Source organism: Salmo trutta, chromosome 4 (assembly GCF_901001165.1).
Source record: "Salmo trutta chromosome 4, fSalTru1.1, whole genome shotgun sequence".
Taxonomy (NCBI): Eukaryota; Metazoa; Chordata; class Actinopteri; order Salmoniformes; family Salmonidae; genus Salmo; species Salmo trutta.
The window spans coordinates 44746672-44756738 of NC_042960.1; the positions used below are offsets into that span (position 1 = coordinate 44746672).

The 10067-nt window shown below is 43.9% G+C and overlaps 3 protein-coding genes across 3 annotated transcripts in view; 1 reads left to right on the top strand and 2 right to left on the bottom strand.

Moving 5' to 3' along the window:
• Positions 1 to 2267, bottom strand: part of LOC115193030 (dynamin-2) — a 46953-nt gene extending 44686 nt beyond the window's left edge. Inside the window, 5 exon segments of the mRNA XM_075074278.1 lie at positions 141 to 306; positions 1378 to 1454; positions 1650 to 1758; positions 2085 to 2152; positions 2228 to 2267. Of these exon segments, the coding sequence (XP_074930379.1) occupies positions 141 to 306; positions 1378 to 1454; positions 1650 to 1758; positions 2085 to 2152; positions 2228 to 2267 (460 nt within the window).
• On the bottom strand, positions 1230 to 4893 carry LOC115192429 (eEF1A lysine and N-terminal methyltransferase-like). Its single transcript, XM_029750921.1, is given in 8 exon segments — positions 1230 to 1454; positions 1650 to 1821; positions 1943 to 2090; positions 2228 to 2390; positions 4174 to 4291; positions 4294 to 4320; positions 4323 to 4383; positions 4507 to 4893. Coding segments are annotated over 5 exon segments (405 nt in total). The 5' UTR covers positions 4666 to 4893; the 3' UTR covers positions 1230 to 1454; positions 1650 to 1821; positions 1943 to 2090; positions 2228 to 2350.
• Positions 4894 to 5012: 119 nt separating this feature from the next.
• On the top strand, positions 5013 to 9472 carry itpa (inosine triphosphatase (nucleoside triphosphate pyrophosphatase)). The gene is made up of 8 exons (XM_029750920.1): positions 5013 to 5146; positions 6387 to 6444; positions 6548 to 6612; positions 6723 to 6796; positions 6904 to 6935; positions 7187 to 7299; positions 8499 to 8575; positions 8782 to 9472. The coding sequence occupies exons 1-8, from the start codon at positions 5084 to 5086 to the stop codon at positions 8918 to 8920; spliced, it is 621 nt and encodes a 206-aa protein (XP_029606780.1). The 5' UTR covers positions 5013 to 5083; the 3' UTR covers positions 8921 to 9472.
• The last annotated feature ends 595 nt before the right edge of the window (positions 9473 to 10067 follow it).

The window sequence follows — 10067 nt, forward strand, 5'->3', positions numbered from 1 at the left end:
CAGAAGATCTAGGTGCTGCTGTAGGCCCTCCTGAATCTCTGCCAAACTCAAAACGGACAGCATCTGAGTAACCGATTATTGAATAACATTATGGATGGTTTATCTGATGTGTTGTTGATCATTATATCAGACTACTATACCTGCCAACAAAGTTCTCCAAGAGTCTGGCTGCCAACTACAGCTATATGTGGCAAGTCCAGGTTGCAGCTCTGGTCCATGGTGCTGAAACCTGTTGACCAAGGGGATGAGCTCCTCCATCCCCTGGTTGCCCATGGTGACGGAGCTGTCCATCCAACTTTCAACCACCTGCACACACAACACCATCCAAACACTATGGTTCAGTAAAACTGAGAAAAGATGAAGACAGTCAAAGAGAACCATTTTAATGTTATTGGGATAGTTTCAAGATTGATGGCTAACGTTAGCCGACAACAAAAAGTGCAAGGAGCTTAGCTAAATGTAACAGCTACTTCAAGTGCTGAGTGATGTGTATTAACGTTAGCCACCTGCCCGGTCCGCATGCCACTAAAACACAAATATAACGTTTGAATATCTATCAATTATTGATATTTTTATTTGTTTTGCTAGTTGTCATTTTTGCCTTGTCTTGCTGATTACTTAACCTACTGTCAAGTAGTGACTCCAGTCCAATTAGTTGGCAACTAACACTGGTCCAGTCACCGCGCACCCAAGCCTGACCCAAACATCCGTCCAGCAAGTTACACCGTGTTTATTTATAGCCTATTGTTTTGAAAAGTCAGTCCCTAAAAGTCAAAGAGAGAATCGTGAAGTTAACATTTCCTCAGGTGGACTTTAGTTCTGGTTCGACTCGGTTCTAAGCAACAATTCGAAAACAGTTCGATTCATCTGACAGGCAGCTAACATTAACGGGTCGTCAGTCATAAACCCCGCCCATTTCTACAATTTATCTTCATAAAATCTGATTTTAAACCTAACCTTAACCACACTACTAACCGTATGCCTAACCCTAACCTTAAATGAAGGTTAAATGTTTTTCATAAGTTTGTAAATACTGTAAATAACACTGCTGTACTCTTCAGCAGTGAGAGAGAGTGTGTGAGGGACTGCAGTTTAAAAATCAGAAGGTGGGGCATCTGTGCAACATATAAGATAGTTCAAGTCTGATAGAAAATAAAATAATTTCAAAAGCAACTGTAACCCTGAGAAAATCACTGCAGGGTTCATCATCAATAAACACCAGAGAGACGTTTGAGAATAAAACATTCTTTACTTGATTGATAGTGTTAGCATAAACTACATCTGTACATGTTTTCATTTTGTACACAGTAAAGTATGAGATCATAATACTTGTTCACAAGGTCTTCCCCTCTTCTCCTCCTCCTCTCCTCATGCAACCTTCAGGTCCAGCACCGCAGGGTCCAGCTCCAGCCCTCCTCCACCCAGCCCCACCAGGAGCACTGACACTAGGACGTCTAGAGAGGGAAGGTGGGACAGACAGAGGTGGTGGTTCGAGGAGACATGACAGACAGAATATATTTTGCTGATTCATCAGACCTGAAGTGTCAAGTGAAAAATTCCTGCAGGCAAGAAAAAGTGTCAAACACAGACTGGTGTTTGGCAGGTGTGTGTGGATAGGCACGAAGCGATTGACTTGCAGACACACCTACCTTTGTTGTGGTTGGAGCTCACCCCTAGCATGGCAAGGCCAGCCACCATGACCCTGTGGTGGGCACAACAGACCAAACCCTTATCCCCCGCCAGGGTGCCACCTGGTGTCTGAGAGGGCACGGGGGGAGGGGCAGGGGGCTTTCCTTCTGCTCATCTTCTGAGAGGAGGCTGCTGGTCAATGTAAAAAGACTATTAGCCAGTGAACTCAGGCATTAAGTAATCAAAACACTGTGTGTGTGTGTGTGTGTGTGTGTGTGTGTGTGTGTGTGTGTGTGAGTGAGTGAGTTAGTACCTGTGGTTGTGGGGTCAGTGAGGCAGCAGGAACACTAGTCTGCAGTAGAGATGACCGTCCTCTCCTCTCACGTCCTCTACAGAGTACTGACCACTCAGAACACTGTTACCACGACTCACTACCTCCCTCCAACCTGGCTCACCTCCCACTGACAGGAACGGAACATATACAGGGAGAGGGACGGGGCCAGGGATGGAGAAAGGGGGAAAACTGTTGAAGGAATAAGGGGGAGACAATAGAGAAATAAATAAAGATAAAAAAATGGAATAATAACAAATTCCCTACCTGCTGATTGGCTGGTGTCCCAGTGGGGGGCGAGTTCCATCCCCACGGGAGAGAGCTCTGATTGGACAGATGCATCGCCATGACAGCCAGTCACCTGAAGTTAGCACTAGCTGCTAGTTAGCACTAGCACAGCTGAGCCATAAAGCCAATCACACTCTCTGCCCTGAGGCAGTGTGGGGATTGACACAGGAAGAACAAGGTTTACTGTGAATCCCAAACAACCCCCTCGCCCCTACCAACTCGTTCGGCGAGCCCTCCATTGTCAGGTGTTGCTGACGAAACTCCAAAATGACTTGCAGAGAGTGGCAAGGAGATCAGTAAACCCTTCAACTTCGGGACACAGTCGTGACATGAATGAGGCAATTATGTTCCACATTGAAATAATAAAACAAGCATTAAATTCAAATTAACACATTCCCCATGTTGTTTAATAAGATATAAACCCCAGTAACCGTTAAACATTTAATTTGGGAGGGATTTCACTTGTTACGTGTCAAACCTCGAAATCAAACAAACAAATGCACTTTTTATATAGTTAGGCACGCGTCTATTCTTTTGTATTAAATTGCGCAAACTCCAAACATATCATGGTACGTGTCGGGATAGGACTTCGCCCTAGAGCCTGCATGCGTGCTGGTTCAGTGGAAGTGGCTATCAGAGGGTCAAATTAGGCCTTACACCATTGTTCCTTTTCACTCCCTCAGTTTTGGGACACGTGCATGGCAGAGGCGCACGTCAATGCGCAAATGGAGTGCTGAGGGGCAAGTGGGTGATTTGGGATTCAGATTTAGACTGTAGCCAGGAGCAGACAAATAGTAATATCCATATATTTAGAGATTTTCCCACTGGTGTGACATGTATGATAAGTCCAATGTCTCTCCTATGAACATGGCAAAGTGATTGGCACGGGCATCTTGGCTCTAGCGGGCAGTCCTGTATGGTAAGGGTGTAGCGGGGGTCACCCGGTGGGGACATGGCAGAGGGTCAACAAGGGGGTAGAGGTGGAGTCTGTGCCCATATTGAGCCTCTGTCTCAGCATGGCGTACACCTGGCACTCTCTCACCACAGACAGGTCTGCCACCGCAGGAAGCCTTACGGGGGAGCCATCCTCCCCTTGGCACATCTCCGGGATGGACATAGGTTCTACGGATCATCCAGACAACGGAGCCTCAGAGTCCAGCCCACATACAGTTACATTTCAAGCATTTTCAAAACGCTCTTCAACTTTAAAGCTTAAAATAATAAAGTGTTGTCCCCACTCCTGTTTTGCTAAAAAGCTAAGGAATAAGTACCTACTCTCAAATTCATAGACAGAGCTATGGATGCAAGGACTGACCATCCATGGTATAAAATGATTGGAGCTTTAAAGTGACTGTCCAGTGTTTCCAGATTTCTATGAAATATGACCTATAATTACAATACAAGTTAAATAGTTTTCCTTCCAACTTTATTTTATTAAGTATGTTAAAAAGCAGCTTTTCTGTGTTGGAATGGTATGGGTGTATACCGGTTTAAAAAAAATATGAAACGCAAGTAGACCGCTGATTGGCCAGCTCATCCTCCTCAACAGTATGACATCATACTCTATGAGGAAATATCAAGCAATTTTGAAACAGTCTGTTTGATATACAAGTTTGAGGTGGGGATATTTAACTGTTTTTTTTCTACAATGTATAATTTGACCACAAATATGAGTATAGGACGAGTCAACAACATTATTTGGGTATGAGTTAACAGAATATTAACCTTTTAAAGTGTGATTTTCACTGGACAGTTACTATCAGACACATTTTACTAACAGACAACACTCCTGGAGTGCAACTCTATGTGCAGGGCTGCTAGCTTTGGTTAAAGCCCTGTTATAATCCCTGTCTAACAACTCCACATCCTCACACCCCCAGCCCACCTCAGCCCACCTCAGCCCACCTCAGCCCACCTCAGCCCACCTCAGCCAGCATCCTCCCAGGTAGCTTCCGTCCTCATAGGGTGTCTGTGTGGCATCCACCTTCTGGAAGGTCAGGTCTGGGCGAAGCTTGGCATTCTTCTGGTTCATGTGATTCACCATGTCTCACTGATGTCAATGTTGGTCAGAGTCTGTAGCCGACGTCATACAGCTGCTCACTCAGCTCAGAGTTACCACAACCCCCCACCAAGATCTGGGAGACAAGACAAGTGACAGACAAATAGAAGACATGTCCTGTACATGGATTTCAGGTTCAGGAAGTAAAAGTGGTGCCACAGATGGTTAGGGTGCCTTTGATGTAAGCCTAGGTTCTCACCTTATCCCGAGGTTTGATGTATTTCAGCAGCATGCCACAGAGTTTGTTGTAGTCTCCATACCAGTCAAAAGCCTTCTCTCCTCTCTTCTTGAAGAAGTGTTCCCAGTACTCAGTGGAGCTGAACTCCTCGGTAGTGCGAGTTAGAAGACTCATCTTCATTATGTAGCAAGGTGTATCCTGGTCTCTATAGGCTACTTCAACAAACACGTAAGGTAACTTCCAAATAGCTTTAAACAAGTTAGCTAAGATTCAGTCACTTGCAGGACATCATAACTGTTAACTTACTAAGTTACAGTCCATGGATAGCAATTGTTGTATCGTCATTTTGTCCAAAATATGCCGTTCTTTTAGCTTACCGTCTTCCCGACATGGTTTGTTCACCCGGACATTATTTCCAGCTGTACACAACAACATTCCGATTGGATAGCGCTGAATAGGCGGAGTTCCTAGCCTTACCCTGATTTGCTAGGATTCTTGGCAGTGGCCTGTCATTGGCTGATGCAGTGCCGGATGTCTTTGCGGTGCGGCGTGTTCTGGTCCGTTCGTGATTATCTTCCAGACATCAAGAGGCTTCAGCATGGCTATTCCAGCGGGGAGATCCGTTGTCTTCGTGACTGGAAACGCAAAGAAACTAGAAGAGGTGGGGAATGCTTCAGATCAATTGTTATTCTCTGTAGAAATGTCCCGGAATGAACATTGAAACGTTCCAAAGTGAGCTGTTTATTAGAGGCTCCAGCCGACTCCTAACAGAATGGAATGTCTGACAGGGGTAAATGTGCTGGTGGCCAAGTTTTAGATTACACCTGCTGAGATCAAATGTTTTGATGTATAATTCATCTCATTTTAGAGGCTACGTCAATGGGTTGTACACATTAACTGTATAACATGAACTGGGTTATTGGCGTCCTGCCTGTTTAACAGTAAAGCACCATACCAGCAGGTGGCATCCAAGCCTTACACCAGGGATGGGCAACTTTGATGGGGGTGGGTGCCACAAAAAATCAGAACTCCTCATTTTATTTAACTAGGAAAGTCAGTTAAGAACATATTCTTATTTTACAATGATGGCCTACCCCGGCCAAACCCTCCCCTAACCCGGAGGGCGCTGGGTCAATTGTGCGCCGCCCTATGGGACTCCCGATCACGGCCGGTTGTGATACAGCCTGGGATCGAACCAGTAGGGGCTGCAGTGGATTGCGGGTCTGCGTACCCACATCCATGCCCTAGCCTTATGGGGGCCCTACGCAAAATGTTGTTGGTGGGGGGGCACACATCCCCAACTTGCGAGCAAAATTTACATTTCCTGCAATTGTACTCATTTCGTCATTGGGCGAAGAGACAAATGTGCAGTTTTACAGCTAATTTCTTGCAATTGTACACATTTTGCTATAGGGTGGATATAAATGTTTGCCGTTTTTAATATGATATCTGAGTGAAAGTGACTAACAAAATCAATGAGTCTGTAATTCGACCATGATTACTTCAAGTTTAAATAGCTGGACGCGAGACTAACTTACCAATCTAAAAAATGTTCACTGACATGGGCTAATTGAGTGACTGACATAAGAGAAAAACTGCTGATACACAATCCATGTTTTTATTGCAGCTTGTGTATTCTACTATGCTAACTCTAAACAGTAAGTTGTTTTTATTGCAGCTTGTGTATTCTACTATGCTAACTCTAAACAGTAAGATGAGACCCCAGCTGGGTTCATAAAAAATAATCATCATCATTTTGAGGGGGTTGGGTGGAATTGATCTGCGGGGGGCGGTGGGGGGCGGCGGACCGCCCGTTGCCCGTCCCTGCCTTACACATAACACTGCAGACCAACTCACAAGTTCATGCCATCATAAAATACTGCTGTCCTTTGTCTAACCAGGTGATTCAGATCTTGGGGGACAAGTTTCCCTACAAACTAGTGTCCAAGAAGATTGACTGTGAGTTAACTTTCTCGGTGGAATGACGAGATAGATGTATACCTAATCAATACATCTCTGTTATGTCTTCATGTGGGACTAAATTACTGTCCATCTTTCTCAGTGCCTGAATACCAGGGGGAACCAGACGAGATCTCTATACAGAAGTGTAAGGAAGCAGCAAAACAGGTGTGTCATTGTGGACTGTTCTTTTCTGTGGACTGTTGTAATGAGGTCTGGATAAGAGATACGTGTAGAAATGCTCATCTGACCTGGTTTGTCCGTGTCTATTATCTCAGGTTGATGGGCCAGTCATAGTGGAGGACACATGTCTTTGTTTCAGAGCATTGGGAGGTCTACCAGGACCCTACATGTGAGTAGGCCTCTATAACCTCTCTGAAGAGCCTGTGGTCAGATTCTCTAATATAACAATTCATTTATTGAAAATGGATCTTTTTTTTTGTGTGTGTGTGTGTGTAGAAAATGGTTCCTGGATAAACTTAGGCCTGAAGGTAAATCATGATTCATCTGTGAATGAATGAGTACAGTTACTTGTAATGTTTGAGTGTGCAGTGGAGGCTTCTGAGGGGAGGACGGCTCATAATAATGGCTGGAACGGAGCTAATGGAATGGCATCAAACCATGTGTGTGATGTTTTTGATGCCATTCCACTCCAGCTATTACCACGAGCCAGTCTTCCCCAATTAAGGTGCCACCAATCTCCTGGGTTTGAGTTTGTGTAACCATCCCTCCCTCTATCCAGGTCTGTATAAGATGTTGGCCGGGTTTGAAGATAAGTCAGCCTGGGCTCTGTGTACCTTTGCCTTCTGTCCAGGGAAAGAGGAGCCAGTACAACTCTTCAGAGGGATAACTGAGGTCAGAATATAGTTTCAAATGGAAAGTTTTTATGTAATGTGCACAGGTACAGTAAAATGCCTTTCTTGCAAGCTCCAAACCCAACAATGCAGTAATCAATATCCATGTAGCACAAAAAATATGTACACTGCCCTACAAAGTCAAAACGCAGTAACTACGTCATTTATTTTACTGCAAAATCTGATTTCAAAGTATTTTTCTGTCTAGACAGACAGCCATTTCTAATACTCCATGGTGTATTCTGATCAACTGGCTTGTTCTTGTGTCAGGAAAACTAAATACCACATTAATCCCATAATATACCTTGCCATTACAACAGATGAAAGAGTTTTGACCAAATTTCAGCAGTCTTATTTTTAATTTGTATTTTATTTCACCTTTATTTAACCTGGTAGGCTAGTTGAGAACAAGTTCTCATTTACAACTGCGACCTGGCCAAGATAAAGCAAAGCAGTTTGACACATACAACAACACAGAGTTACACATGGAATAAACAAACATACAGTCAATAATACAGTAGAAAAAGTCTATATACAGTGTGTGCAAATGAGGTAGGATAAGGGAGGTAAGGCAATAAAGGCCATGGTGGCAAAGTAATTACAATATAGCAATTAAACACTGGAGTGATAGATGTGCAGAAGATGAATGTGCAAGTAGAGATACTAGGGTGCAAAGGAGCAAGATAAATAAATAAATACAGTATGGGGATGAGGTAGTTGGATGGGCTATGGCTAGACGCTGTTCAGGAGCCTGTTGGTGTCAGACTATTATGCTCCGGTACCGCTTGCCATGCGGAAGCAAAGAGAACACTCTATGGCTTGGATGGCTGGAGTCTTAAACAATTTTCCAGGCCTTCCTTTCTCACTGCCTGATGGCAGGTCCTGGATGGCAAGGAACTCGGCCCCAGTGATGTACTGGGCTGTCCGCAACACCCATTGTGGCACCAAGCAATCGAGGGTGGTGCTGTTGCCATACCAAGCAGTGATGCAGCCAGTCAAGATGTTCTCAATGGTGCAGCGTGCTCACCCCCCTGTTTCCTGTAGTCCACGATTAGCTCCTTGGTCGTAATTCTTCGTACTGGTCCCCATGGGAATCGAACCCACAACCCTGGCGTTGCAAGCACCATGCTCTACAACTGAGCCACACTAACTCTGCATGCTTGCTTTGATAAACATGTATTTTTCCCCCTAATTGTTTAGGGGCACATTGTAGAGCCTAGAGGCCCCAGAGACTTTGGATGGGACCCCTGTTTCCAGCCAGACGGATTTGACAAAACGTAAGCAGGAGTTTTATTTTACTCGCAGGAGTCTGTGTTTACGTATCACACTTTATTACTCCTTTATTACTCTCCTACTATACCACTGGGGGGCAGTAGATTACTATTTTATTTATTGACAACATCAGTATGAAGGAAACGAATGAAAGTGATTATTGCCAGCTCATTGATTGTTGCGTCTCTCATTCTCTTTCTGGTCCCTGTAGTTATGCTGAGCTACCTAAGGAGGTGAAGAACACAATATCCCATCGGTACCGAGCCCTGGCAGCCATGTCCGAACACTTCTCCTCTCAGGCCAACGACAATGGCATGCCAGACACCAAGAAGAAGAAACAGAACGACTAACCACTGATCTAGGGTCAGACCACCCTACCCCCATTCTTAACCTTTTCCATCAGGAGGATACAAAACTTATCTGACTCTGCATCTGTGATTAGGGGCAACTTCTATCTACTCTGACCAATCGCTCAACAAACAGTCAGGACTCAGCTAACCAATCAGACAGGGACAAACTTGTGCAGATTAGACAGTTCCACACTGGTCAGCAAGTTCTAACCTCATCTGTCAATGGTTTAGACCACACTCCGTCCTCCATAATTTGTCTTAAATAAATTGTTTTTGTACCTTATCAAAAAATAAGGATATGGTTTATTCTCTGTTCAGAGTCAAGTCACTTGTATTGAACACTGAATCTGCTTTTCTCAAACTGAAAGAGCTCATCAAATCTGGATTATGTGGGTTTTATGCACCAAAATGTAGTTCTAGTTCAAGACTTTCTGCTTTCTAAAGTGCAGTCCCCAAGCCAAGACTACAGTATTTGTGATTTGTGAGAGGCAGGCTCTGTGAGTGTGTGGAGTGTCCCAAGAGGTGTGTATAATAAACCACATATATTCTGTCTTTCTGAGTTTGATCTCTTTAAAGTAGTAACTCAATGTTTTCTCTCCTGTTTGTCACATTTCCACTCCCCTTTTCTTAGTCTTTTGCCCTTATCACATCCCCCCCTCTCCAACAAAGGTCTCAGGAGTGGGAGTGTGGACAAACAATCATGAATGCAGCTGATGGCAAAAACAACTTAACTAACAAGTCAACCTACATCTCCACTAAAATCAGTCAACATTGACCTGTGAAGGAATGTTCTTAAAATGGGCCTCTATGGTCCAAGGCCTTAGCTCTGTCTTCACATAAAGTACCTGAAAGACCTGAATGGATGGAGGGCTAGTTGGTGACTGATATGGAAGGAATTCCATTTCTTCCCCTTATGAGAGTAAGAGGGTATGAGACTGAGTGATCATCATCCTCCTAGCATATATATAGACATACAGTACCAGTCAAAAGTTTGGACACACTTACTCATTCAAGGCTTTTTCTTTATTTTTACTATTTTCTACATGGCAGAATAATAGTGAAGACATCAAAACTATTAAATAACACATGGAAACATGTAGTAACCAAAAAGTATTAAACAAATCAAAATATATTTTAGATTCTTCAA